The sequence below is a fragment of the Tamandua tetradactyla genome, chromosome 26, assembly GCF_023851605.1.
Source record: "Tamandua tetradactyla isolate mTamTet1 chromosome 26, mTamTet1.pri, whole genome shotgun sequence".
Lineage (NCBI taxonomy): Eukaryota > Metazoa > Chordata > Mammalia > Pilosa > Myrmecophagidae > Tamandua > Tamandua tetradactyla.
The window spans coordinates 12,877,460-12,891,702 of NC_135352.1; the positions used below are offsets into that span (position 1 = coordinate 12,877,460).

Here is a 14,243-nt window from a genome sequence, read left to right on the forward strand (position 1 = left end):
CAAATCAAAATCACAATGCAATATCATCTCACACCCACCAGAATGGCCATTGTCAGTAAAACAGAAAATGACTAGTGCTGGAGAGGATGTGGAGAAAGAGGCACACTTATCCACCCTTGGTGGGAATGTCAAATGATGCAACCACTGTGGAAGGCAGTTTGGCGGGTCCTCAGAAAGCTAAGTATAGAATTGCCATATGACCCGGCAATACCACTGCTAGGTATCTACTCAGAGGACATGAGGGCAAGGACACAAACGGACATTTGCACACCGATGTTTGGAGCAACATTATTTACAATTGTGAAGAGATGGAAACAGCCAAAATGTCCATCAACAGATGAGTGGCTAAGCTGTGGTATATATATATGATGGAATATTATGCAACTGTAAGACAGAATAAAGTTATGAAGTATGTAACAACATGGATGGACCTTAAGGACATTATGCTGAGTGAGATTAGCCAGAAACAAAAGGACAAATACTGTATGGTCTCACTGGTATGAACTAACATTAGTGAATAAACTTGAGAATTTCATTGGTAACAGAGACTATCAGGAGATAGAAATAGGATAAGATATTGGGTAATCAGAGCTGAAGCAATACAGATTGTGCAACAGGACTGATTGTAAAAACTCAGAAATGAATAACACAATACTACTTAATTGTAATACATCAGGTATGGAATGTTTGTATGTTAAGAACGTATGTGCCTGTATGTTGTTTTATCAGTAAAATTTTTTTAAAAAATAGATGAATAATATGGGGGAAAAGGGTGAAATAAATTGGGTAGATGGAGATACTACTGGTCAATGAGAGAGAGGGGTAAGGTGTATGGTATGTATGAAATTTTTCATTTTATTTTGTTTTCTGGAGTGATGCAAATGTTCTAAAAAATGGTCATGGTGATGAATACACAGCTATGTGATGATATTGTGAGCCACTGATTGCACACCATGTATAGAAAGTATGTGTGCGAAGATTTTTATCAATAAAAAAAAAGAAGGAAATGTGACCCCCACCATACAGCATGCAAAAAACAACAAAAAGACAGCTTTAGATAATTAATCCTCTGAACATGATATTTCAGTCTTTCAGTCTTGAAATGGCAAGAAAGAAACAATCTTGAAAAGAGCTGAGAGAAGATTTCCCAGGCAGGGGAAAATGCAAAAATGAACAGAAGAGCAGTATGTTGGGAGCAGAAGTATCTGAGAGCTTTGATTCAAGAGGAAGATGAGATCAAAATTTGGGGAAGGAACTAAAAATAGTACCTTCTTCATTAGGCTGAGGGTTCATTGAGAAAATGTCTGTAAAATGATACATGTAGGTGCTTAAGAAATGTTAGCTATTATCCCAACATTGGAGGATGAAGAACAGAATTGCAGAGAGGTTAACTGGTTCCTCAGTTCCAATATCTGTTAAGTGGTACAGTTGAGATTTGAATCAAAGTTTATCTAAACCCACTCACTTTCCACTAAATAACATCTCATTCACAAAAAGAGAAATAAAAAATGATAGTTACAAACATAAGACTTTCCACTTATTTATATATGTAGTCATACATGTGTAGATGTGATTGAACATTGCTTCACATCATTCAAGTTAATGATGATTCTTTTTTTTATTTTTATTGACAAAACAAAACAACATACAAACACGAACATTCTTGACATATGAACATTCCATACTTGGTGTATAATCAATGGCTTACAACATCATCATATAGTTGTATATTCATCACCATGATCATTTCTTAGAACATTTGCATCACTCAGAAAAAGAAATAAAAAGAAAAAACTCATATGTACCCTACCCCTTACCCCTACCTCTTATTGACCACTAGTATTTCCATCTACCCAATAAATTTTAACCTTTGTTCCTCCTACTTTTTTTCTATACCCCTTACCACTCCCTTTCATTGATGACTAGTATTTCAATCCACTCAATTTATTTTAACATTCGTTCTCCCCATTATTCATTTATTCTTAATCCATATTTTTCAGTCATCTGTTCCTACCATAGATAAAAGGAGCATCAGACACAAGGTTTTCACAATCACACAGTCACATTGTGAAAGCTATATCTTAGTGATGATTCTCATTGAACATTTTGGGTATGACACTGCTGTAGATGGTCGGAAAAATAGATTGTCCTCCAGGAAAACAGGATGCATTATTACGTGAAAATATAAATTTTTTATATTGACAAAATTTTAACAGCGTTTTTCTTTAGGAAGAAAATTATGGATAATTTGCAAAATAATAAAAAGCTTACATTGACAGCTCCTTATAAACCAGTCATTTATCCCTTAGTGTTTTTGTTTTGTTTTTGTGTATATTTTCTCCATTTTGGTTAAACCTTTCAAGTTTTCTACAAAGAATACTTTTTTTATTTTAATGGGAAAAAGTTCCTTGCAAGGGGAAAAGGGTGGAGGGACAAATGTGAATCAGCTTTTGTTTCCTTTAGTAATCCCACTCACATAACAATAAAGTGATGCCTTTAAAAGGCCTATGCTCACAAGACTGGAGGAACAACAGAGTAAGAACAACTGAAAAAAAAAAAAAAGTAGAAGGAAGCATATGGAAAAGTGGCAATTTTGGGTTATGGATTTTTGCCAGGAATACTACATAAATTAAGTTCTGTCCTTACTTCATCATGAGGCACACAATGACAATTGTCTCATTATCGGCAATATTTGGTTGATCACTTGATTAGGTGTTGGCTAGATATAGGCAAGCTAATCTTTCACCCTTTGTGCTCTTAAGCAATCTGCGAGAATTTACTCTGAGACTGTGTAAATAATCTTTTCCCTAAACTTTCACCCTATGGTTTCAACATTCACTGACGATTGATATGAATCATAGTTGTAAAAGGGTGATTTTTCTAACTCTTGTTCCTTCTACATTTATTACTTGGCATTCTACTGGAAGAACTCTCCCTTTTCTCCCTATATTAGTTTTTTTTTTTTAAGTTTTTTATTGTAAAATATTACATATATACAAAGAAAAGAAAAAGCAGTGGTTTTCAAAGACACTTCAATAAGTAGTTACAGAACAGATTTCAGAGTCTATTATGGGTTACCATTCCATTATTTCAGATTTTTCCTTCTAGCTGCTCCAAAACACTGGAAGATAGATACATACATACATACATACATTTTTTCTTTTTTTGTGAAACATAACATATATACAAAAAAGCAATACATTTCAAAGCACATGGCAACAATTAGTTTTTATTTTTTTAAACTTTTTTAATTGTGTAATATAACATATATGCAAAGCAAAGAAAGAAAAAAGCAATAGTTTTCAAAGCACTCCTCAACAAGTAGTTACAGGATGGATCCCAGAGTTTGTCATGGGCTGCCAACCCATCATTTCAGATTTTTCCTTCTAGCTGCTCCAGAACACAGGAGGCTAGAAGAAATAAATATTTTTTAATCATCACAATTGACGTTTTCTTTTTTGTGTGTGTGAAAAATAACATAGACACACAAAAAGCAATAAATTTCAAAGCACAGTGTAACAATTAGTTTATATTCGATTTTAATAAGAATAACAAAACTCTTTAAGAAGAATGGGACACCAGTCTGATCGGTGCGTGATGAATTTCCATTGCCCTCAATAGGGTTCTCCGTCTTGTAATAAAATGACCTATATATAGTCCCTGTGGCCTGTTACCACACAAATACAAAACTGCATTTACCACTTCACTGTGCAGTCGTTAATTCCAGTTATTCCAAAAGGACACCCCAGTTGCCAGAGCTTGGGAAGAAAATGCTTTCGTGTCTCCATTTCTACCCTATTTCTATGTTTCATCTGCGGATCACAAAAATCATTATTCGGATTCAACCTATTATTTCAATAGTTTTCAAACTAAATGTGCTTGAGAATCACCCGATGGGGAGGAGGGTGTAGTTTAAATTGTGCATTCCCGGGATTCTGAGTCAGATCTGGGTCGGGTCCAGGCATCAACACTCCAGGTGGTCTAAGGCTCAGTCTTCGCGAAAATCAGGCCGCAAACCCAGCAGAAGGCAAACTTCTTTTCCCAGAGAAGTGGGCGCCATTGGCAACTCGCGGGATGCCCGCTGAGGGAGCCAGGGTGACACCGGAGGGCGGTCGTTCTTCCCCGTTCCACAAGGCCTTCAGGAGGCACATTCAGGGTGTGGAGATCCAGGTGCTGGGGGTGAAGGCGGAGGCGGGAGGCCGGCTCGCTCCCGGGCAGGGAGGCGGGGCAGGGAGGGGGCCCCGCTCCCGCAAGCCCGCCTTCCTTCTCTCCCCCTCTCCGACCCGCGGAGCCTGGTCCCTCCCCTCCCACTTCCTCAAGGTGCTTAGTCACCGTGAGGGTGCACTGGCCTCGGGCGCGCGTCCCCTATAACCCCCGGGACCCGCCCCCGGGCCGCCGCTCCCGCGCGCCACTTCCGCGTGCATGGCTCTGCTGCCCCGGGCTCTGAGCGCGGGCGCGGGCGCGGCAGCGAGGCGGGCGGCGCGCGTTCTTCCCGGCTTCCCGCAGCGGCAGCTCCCGCCAGCCAGCGGTCCGCGCGCCTCCTCCCGCACCATGGCGCACAGGAAGCAGTCGCGGCTGCAGTGCCCGCCGCCCGCCGCCGTGACCTCCTTCGACTACTTGGTGATCGGGGGCGGCTCGGGCGGGCTCGCCAGCGCGCGCCGGGCGGCCGAGCTGGGCGCCAGGGCCGCGGTGGTGGAGAGCCACAAGCTGGGCGGCACTTGCGTGAGTACCGGGTCCCCGCAGCGCTGGGCGGCCCGCTGCCTGGCTTTCTCATCTCTCCGCTAACAGCTCGTGCTCTTTCCTGATGCGATCCCTTCGGTCCAGGCCGAGAGGACCGGGCCCCAGGACAGCGCTTAATGCTTTCCCACCTACGAGCACCTCCCGGGCAGGGACCCCACCGGGTTTACCGAGAGGAGCGTAAAGGGCAGCCCCGGAGTTACACCTTCGTTCGGAGGAGAACTGTGTGTCCACAGCCCCGAATTCAACCCAGTAACGTGAACAAAAGTCGTAGCTCTTTGTTAAATTTTAAAGAACTTTCTCGCATCCTCGCTCCTCAGTGTGGCAAAGAAACGATTGTATTTCGCGTTTGATCTTGTCACCAGATCCATGAAAACATACAAAAAAAAAAATGCATCTGGGAAAACTGCAGCGCGCGCGTAGGTTCGGGGAGGTGGAGGGCAGTGTTGTATATCCTTGAAGCATGCGGTCCCCAGTACTCTTACTTCAGTTTCAAGGGCAGAGGGGTTTTATTGCCGCCGCTCTTAACTTTGGCTGCAGGTTAGAATTACCTGAGAGGTTTGAAAAACTTGTGCTGCGGTGGTGCCGCTGGGTTTCGGGATTTTTAGAAGTTCTGCAGGTGATTCAGAGTTGCAGCCAATTTTGAAAACCATGGAATACAGGTTATCTTGATGAAGGATTGACTATTGCATGAGGTCTCAGACCTTTTGCTTTTGTTTTTCTTATCTTGTTTAGGGATGATTTGTACCTTTTTTTTTGCATTTAATTTTCTTTATCTTTTTAAATTTTTTTATTAGTTTAAAATTTTGTTTTAAAAAGACAACAACAAACAAACGCAAACATTCTTATGATCATTCTGTTCTACATACATAATCAGTAATTCACAATATCATCACATAGTTGCATATTCATCATCATGGTCATTGCTTAGAACATTTGCATCAATTCAGAAAAAGAAATAAAAAGACAACAAAAAAAAATTCATACACACCATACCCCTTACCCCTCCCTTTCACTGATCACTAACATTCCAATCTAAGTTTATTTTAACATTTGTTCCCCCTATTATTTATTTTTATTCTATATGCTTTACTTGTCTGTGAATAGGGTGGATAAAAGGAGCATCAGACAAGGTTTTTCACAATCACACAGTCACATTGTGAAAGCTGTATCATTATATAATCATCTTCAAGAAACATGGCTACTGGAACTCAGCTCTACATTTTCAGGCAGTTCCCTCCAGCTTCTCCATTACGCCTTAACTAACAAGGTGATGTCTATTTAATGCATAAAAATAACCTCCAGGATAACCTCTGGACTCTGTTTGGAATCTCTCAGCCATTGACACTTTATTTTGTCTCATTTCGCTCTTCCCCCTTTTGGTCGGGAAGGTTTTCTCAATCTTTAGGGATGAATTTTAAAACTACAACAGCAACAGAAATGGGCTGTGAATCCTGAGACTGAGAACTTATTCATATTTAAAACATTTTTGTTCTCAAATGATTTCTATGGCCTTTTCTAGTACAAAGTGAGCACCAGGTGCTTGCTGTTGAATATTAAAATAATGTAGCCAACAGTCACCTGGGATTGAGAATGAATTCTCCAAGTTCCTTTGGAGACCCATGTTTAAATTTACTAAGTAGGGAATCCCTTAAGAGCAAGGGTGGATTTTATCTGTTTGTTTACCTCCTGTCACTTGAACAAAATACCTTTTAAAATAACCAAATAAAATACCTTTCTTAATAACCAAAGTACCTTGTTTGATAACCATTTATGAAATGACTGAAACGAAAAATTGAAGTCTATGAAGGGGCTGACTCCAATGCCCAGTGCTCATTTTTCACATTCAAATTGAAAGTAGGAATGAGGAAAAAGGAAAAAAATCCCTATTAATGATCACCTTGCACCTTGACACCCTTGTCCAGACAGACTAGATTAGGAGAAATCTGACTTTCTGTAGAAGGCAGATTGAAAGCACCTCGAGAACATGGATCCGTTGTCCTCTCTCAGTCTCTTTTTTTTTCTTTGATTTCCTCCTTCCCTGTTCATGTTGTAATCTGCCTATGGTATCTCTTGTCATTGCCTAGTTCCACTGGTATTTGTTAAGGGGCTGACCCCATTTTTAGTTTCCGGTTATGATTGTGAACACTGGGAGATAAACTACTTCCCAGAGTGAGCAGATGGCAGCTCAGAACAGTCTCCCATTTACTGCTGTCTTCCAGTGTCTGGCCTTGCTCGTTTTATATCTGCTAACAGGAGCAACTTTTGTTTCCCTAAAAGCACTGATGTTTTTGGCAAACCCCTCATTACACATTTGTATGGCATTCCTTTAGGGCATTTCTCAAACTGGGTTTTAGTTTTGAATGACAAGGCAGGGTGCAGCTATGGGTTGAATATCCTAAAAGTTGGAACCAGTTGATAAAACATGGATTTAGAAAGTTTGATGATTACAGTTTATCTGGGCCATCCACATTTGCAATAAATCTGGGCCATCCACAGTTGCAATAATAAACTCTTGTGCAGTGATTTCCAAGCAGGTATAGGGAAAACTGAGGCTTTCTGAAGCTAATATTTCATTGTTCATTTCTTGAACCATATAGGTGCTTGGGTTGGGCATACTGAGAAGAGAAAGATAATCATTTGTAAGACAAAGATCCCTTCCCTCAAAGAATATACACTCTGGTGGGGGAGATAAAATGTTGACAGTCCCAAAGTACTCTAATTCAGAGAAAGGTCTAAATTACCACTTCTTTCCACTTCTGCCTGGACACCAGGAAGGAGGTAACACTTTCTGAAACTTAAAAGATGAGCATGATTTTTTTTTGACTTGGTAGGGTCAAGGATAAAAACATAGGGACTGGTCTGTTATGTAATCTAATGTATTTGAAACGGGGTATGGGAAGCTCATGGGTAGGGTGTGGTCAAAGTGTAGAGTTTTTGGAAGCATAGAATAGGGTTTTGAGAAGATAAGTGACACAAAGTACAATGAAAGTGATTTTGTGGTAAGTGGTGCTATTGAGAAAATTCACTTGGGGAGGCCAAATAGAAATTTAAGATTGTGGAACCATTTTTACCCTAAAATACATTAACTCTAAAATTTGATAGTTGCCTTGGATGAACTCACATGGATGGTTCAAATTAGTCTTCCTCTAGTAGAAGCTATTTCTGGGTGGTGAGATCATGTTTTATTTTTGTTCATTCATTTTAACTTATTCATCAAAAATGATTGAACATGTACTATATGTCAGGTACTTTTTTTAGATGCAAAAGAAGCCGATTTAAATCTCTGTCCTCATGGAGCTTATTTTTAAGTAAAAGAGAAGTAATACAAGCTTTGTTTGTTTTAAGTTCTTCCGTGAAAGTTTAGCCTCATGTCGTGATAGAACCGGAAGTGATTTAGGAGATCCACTAATCTAGTGTTTCTCAGCCAGGCTATTCTACCCTAGTGTTTTGAAAAATGGGGTTCCTGATGTAAGGTTTGCCAACTTTTAATTTTTTTAGAGTAATGCTATTAAAAAAAATGCTTTCTACTATCATTGCCATCTTTATCAAGAGCGATATATTAATAAAATTAGGAAGCTTGTAATTTTAAATAAAGGACCGTCTTTCACATTGAATGGGGTTAGTGTCACGAAATACTCACTACATAGTCCCCCCATTGCTTTAATTTCATTAGGATTGGATGCACACAGATCCTTATAAGGATTTGGGAAATATTGTTTTGGTCAAGCACTTTCACTTTACTGGGGAACAAATTGAATGTCAGCTAAAATGTGGTTAAAAACAAACCAAGTCTAAGGTGCACGGGTGGTTCAGTGGTAGAGTGCCCGCCTTCCATGCGGAAGACCTAGTTCGAATCCCGGACCATATACCTAAAAAACAAAACAAAGCAAGTCTAGTATACTGTGGAACTGGGGGGCCCACCCATCAGAAACCATGACTTTGGTTAGAGGTAGGTATGACCTGAACACATTTAAGCATTGTTCTCAGAAAGGAAAGGGTAGGGGGAACCTTCTCATTTCTGCTTTTGAGGAACCAGACATTGATTTATTCTAAAAACATTTAGTTAAGGGTCTAAGGTCTGGTGTAAAGTTCCCACAGATGTATTTTTTTTTTAATTTACTTTTATTTTTAATTTGAAATAATTTCAAACTTACAGGAAAGTTGCAAAAATAATATAGAAACAATACTGATGATTCCATCATGCCCCCACACAGATACCCAGTTTTACTATTTAACGTTTTACCAAATTTGTTAAATCACACTATCTATCCACCCATCTATCATTGTCTGAATACTTGAGAATAGGTTGCATATGTCATGTTTCTCTAACACTTAGCACTTTGTGTACATATCCTGAGATCAAGGACACTCACTTTCGTAACTGCTTAAGTCCACCAATCAAGATCAAGAAAAATATCATCGATATAGAGCATACAGGCCATGTTCTATGTTTTTCAACTGTCCTAATGGTGTTTATGCTGGTTTGAAGTTATTGTGTACCCCAGAAAAGCCATGTCTTTCCTAATCCAATCTTGTGGGGGCTGACCTGTTTTTTAGGGTGGAAACTTTGGATTGTTTCCATGGACATGTGACACACCTGGTTGTGGGTGTGACCTTTTGATTAGATGGAGCTGTGACTCTGCTGATTAAAGGTGGGTCTTGATTAGTTTACTGTAGTTCTTTAAAAGGGGAAACATTTTAGAAAAACCTCAGACACTTGGAGAGCAGTTGTTTCAGGGCCGACAGAGATCCAGATATTTGGAAATGCTTGGTATGCTGACAGAGAGCAGATGTCTAGATATAGATGTTTGGAGATGCAGATCCCAACAGACGTTGCCGGGTGCCTTCCCATGTGATGCTTAAGCAAGCAGGAACCCAGAGTTATGTCCCAGAGGAGCTAAGTGAAGGCCGGCAGATGCTGAGAGAGGAAACCAATGGCAGCAGAAGCTGGAAGCAGTGGAACCAGGAACAAGGACCAGCAGATGCCAGCCACATGTTTTCCCATGTGACAGATCATTTGTCTTTCTTGAGTCAAGGTGTTTTTATCTGGATGCCTTAGTTTGGACATTTTTGTGGCCTTGGAACTGTAAACTTGTACCTTAATAAATCCCCTTTATAAAAGCCAACCCATTCTGGTATGTTGCATTTGGTAGCATTTAGCAAACCAAAACAGTGTCCTTTTGAGCATTTTCTCCATTATCAGATCCAGTCCAGGAGCATATCCTGCCTTTGATTGTCACCGTCTCTTTATTCTTTCTTTTTTAAAATTGTGGTAACATATATGCAATATAAATCTTTCCATCTCAACCAACTCCCAAACATATAATTCAGTGATATAATTGTATTCACAGTGTGCTACCATCACTATCATCTCTTACCAAAATTCTTCCTTCACCCCAAACAAACCCTACACCTTTATGCATTAACTCCCCATTCTCTCCTCCCCCCACATTCATTCATTCATTCCCCAACTATATTGTACTTTCTGGCTATGAATTTGCATATTGTAGTTATTTCATATAAGTGAAATCATACAATATCTGTCCTTGTCTGTCTGGTTTATTTCACTCAACATGATATCATCAAGATTCATCACTGTAGGGCGGGCCGCGGTGGCTCAGCGGGCAAGAGTGCTTGCCTGCCGTGCCGGAGGACCCCGGTTCGATTCCCGGCCCCAGCCCATGTAAAAAACAAACAAACAAACAAAATATAATAAAACAAGAAAATGTTTAAAAATGTTTCCCTTTCTTCCTCCCTTCCTTCCTTCTCTGTCTTTCCTTCCTTTAAAAAAAAAAAAAAAAAAAAAAAAAAAAGATTCATCACTGTAGTTACATGTGTCAGAACTTCATTCCTTTTATGGCTGAATAATATTCCGTTGTATATGAATAGCACATTTTGTTTATCCAGTCATTGGTTGATATACCATGGGTTATCTCTACCTTTTGGCTTTTGTGAAAAATACTGCTGTGAACATTGATATACAAATAGCTTTTTAAATCCCTGCTTTCAGTTCTTCTGGGTATATACATAAAAGTGGGATTGATGCTTATTCTTTGTTTTAACTTTTTTTTTTAATGTTTTTATTATGAACAACGAATAGACATACCAATATACAAACATTCTTGACATGCAAACCTTTTTGACATGGTTGCAATCAATGGCTCACAATATCACCACATAGTTGTGTATTCATCACCATGATCATTTTTTGAACATTTGCGTCTCTCCAGAAAAAGAAAGAAAAAAGAAAAAAACTTATACATGCCATACCCTTTGCCACTCCCTTTTATTGACCACTAGTATTTCAATCTACTCAATTTATTTTAACCTTTGTTCTCTCTATTTATTTTTTTATCCATGTTTTACTCATCTGCCCATACCATAGATAAAAGGAGTATCAGACAAGGTTTTCACAATCACACAGTCAGATTGCAAAAGCTATATTATACATTCTTCAAGAAACATGGCTACTGGAACACAGCTCTACAGTTTCGGGTACTTCCCTCTAGCCCCTCTAATACACCATAAACTAATAAGTGGATATCTATATAATGTGTAAGAATAACTTCCAGGATAACCTCTTGACTCTGTTTGAAATCTCTCAGCCACTGACATTTTATTTTGTCTCATTTCTCACTTGCCCCTTTTGGTCGATGCTGAGTCCCAGCTCATTCTAGGACTTCTGTCCCACATTGCCAGGGAGGTTTACACCCCTGGGAGTCATGTTTTAACTTTTTAAAAAAATTGTTTTTGACATTTTTATTATGAAATATAACACATACAAAAAAGCAGCAAGTTTCAAAGTACATTGTAACAAGTGCTTATAGAACAGATTGCAGAGTTTGGTAGGGGTTACAGTTCCTCAGTTTCAGGTTTTTCCATCTAGCTACTCTAAGACACTGGAGAATAATATAAATATTAATAAAATGATTCAGCAGTCATACTCATTTGTTAAATCCTGTCTTCTCTGTTATGCTCCTCTTCCTTTGATCTTTCTCCCAATCTTTAGGGGTATTTTTTTTATGCCCATTGTAACTTTTTCATATTGAAAAGGGCTGTTGATAATATGGGGTAGAGAGATGAAACTAGCCGATATTCTTGGAGAGGTGGCCCCTCTGGGTTTCAGGACTTATCTGGCCTAGGAGCTGTCTGCAGGTTTTAGGTTTCTGGTAAGTAATCTTAGTGTGTGAAACTTTTGTGGAATCTCAGATAGAGCCCTGAGTGTTCTTTAGGGTTAACAGGAATAATGTTGGTTGGGATTTGGCAAACTGTGCCAATTAGCAATATCTAGCTGAAGCTTGCATAAGAACAGCCTCCAGAATAGCCTCTAGACTCTATTGAGAGGCTATTTAGCCAATGATACCTTATTTGTTACTTTTCTTTTCCCCCTTTTGGTCAGGAAGGTGTTGTCTATCCCATGGGACCAAGGCCAGACTCATCCCTGGGAGTCATGCCCCACATTGCCAAGGAGGCATTCACACCTGGATGGCATGTCCCATGTAGGAGGGAGGGTATTGATTTTCCTTGTAGAGTTGGGCTTAGAGAGAAAGAGGCCACATTGGAGCAACAAAAGAGGTTTTCTGGAAGTAACTGTTAGGCATAGCTATAGGTTGACCTAGCTTCTCTGCTACAGAAATAAGTTTCATAAGAGCAAGCCTCAAGATCAAGAGCTTGGCCTATAGACTTGAGAGTCCCTTATTTTTTGAGATGGCATTAGGAATTTCCTTGGTGGTAAAGTTTAATCATTCCATATGTTTTCTGCAGTCCCTCAGGAGACTTTGCCAGTACTTTTTTTTTTTTTTTTTTTTTAACATGGGCATGCACCGGGAATTGAACCCAGCCCCTCTGGAATGGCAGGCAAGCATTCTTGGCTGCTGAGCCACCGTGGCCCGCCCTGCCAATACTTTTTAATTATCTGCCCAACATACTCTGGGATGTATCCAGGTATTATGTTAAGCTATAGAGAATTAAAAACCCTCATTCCCATTCTGGGCTCCATATGTTTGAGTTGTTTAAATGAACTATCCAGACAGGTCAAGTTAGAATATGTGCTACAGAAAATTTAGGTTTTGGACAAAATAAACCTCTCTTTTTTTGATCTCATACAGTAGATGAAGTTCTAAAATATAGACAGTGTTCTCCTTATCCCTATATTCTGAGTTACCTTAGTCCTGACCAGATCAGCTTTGTTCTTATCTCTAATTGAAACCTAATCTATTTTTCAGTTTCTTTAACAGTTGTTGTATGTAGCAGTGTTGATGTTCAGAGCTGTAGAACTCCAGCTCTGAGTCTTAGGTAGCACACAGGTAGCCACAGTCCTAAGGAAATACCAGGTTATACATATATAACACCGCCTCTCAAAATCTAGAAATAATTATAATAATAGAAATATTATTTAATCACATTTAATATGGCTAAATGTGTCTGCCATAAAAGCTTACGATCTAGGCCCAAATTTTCTTATAAGTATTTTCTAAAAGAGACCATACAGTGTTCTTTATTTTCTGGCTTATTTTACGTCATATAACGCCCCCAGGGTTCACTCACTTCGCTGCATACCTTACAACTTTGTTCCTTACTGTAGGCACATAATTTCCCGATATATATATATATATATATATATACACCATTATTATCCATCCTTTGGGCATCATGAATAATGTCCAAAGTCAACAATTCATGTCTCACATTATCCTCACTTGGTTGTAAAATCATCAACACTCTAAATTTTAGGCAATTTGCATTGCTCCAAAGAGAAAAATAACCAATAAACAAATACACCTTCCCCAAATAGAAAATCCAAACCTCTACTTAACTGTTGTTCTTTCCCTTTCCCCAATTATTTACCCCTGGTATTGCTATGGTGCTATTGATGTCTTACTGTTAAATATAGACATAGCATGCAATAGTAGTTTCCCCTTTACACCTGTCTATTATTGACTCTTTGTATAAGATTCATACCTTTTGAAATAGTTCATGCAAGAACTTATTTATGTTTGTAGTGTTAATCGGTGGAATACATGGCTCTATACAACCACTTTCAATAATGTTTACCTTCAATCTGGTAATATTATTTATAAACCTACAAATGAACTGCCTTCACTTCTTTCCATTCCCTTATATTTAAGATCAACATCATTAGCTAAATTGACCCATCTCTAGCTTCTGTGTATCTCTAGGTCCCCTCTATTCTACATTATAAGCCTCTGAGTTTACCCTTATCAAGGTCATATTAATGAAATCATAGTTTCTATCCTTTTGTGCCTGGCTTATTTTACTCAGCTTTATGTTCTTAAGGTTCATCCATGTTGTTATACTTCAGGACCTCATTTCTTCTTACTGGTGCGTTAATATTTCATTATATGTATATACCACATTTTGTTTATCTCCTTGGCTATTGATGGGCACTTGGATTGTTTCCATCTTTTGGCAATTGTGACAGACACAATTGACAGACACAAAATCTCTGTTTGTGTCACTACTTTCAGGTCTTCTGAGTATAT

At 39.0% G+C, this 14,243-nt stretch overlaps 1 protein-coding gene across 2 annotated transcripts in view; it reads left to right on the plus strand.

Annotated features, from left to right (window-relative positions):
- Positions 1-4,407: 4,407 nt before the first annotated feature.
- Positions 4,408-14,243, plus strand: part of GSR (glutathione-disulfide reductase) — a 72,326-nt gene continuing 62,490 nt past the window's right edge. For both annotated transcript variants that reach the window (XM_077144432.1, XM_077144433.1), the window contains exon 1: positions 4,408-4,722. In XM_077144432.1, coding sequence (XP_077000547.1) covers positions 4,423-4,722 — 300 coding nt within the window. In that variant the 5' untranslated portion in view covers positions 4,408-4,422. The remainder of the gene's footprint in view (positions 4,723-14,243) is intronic.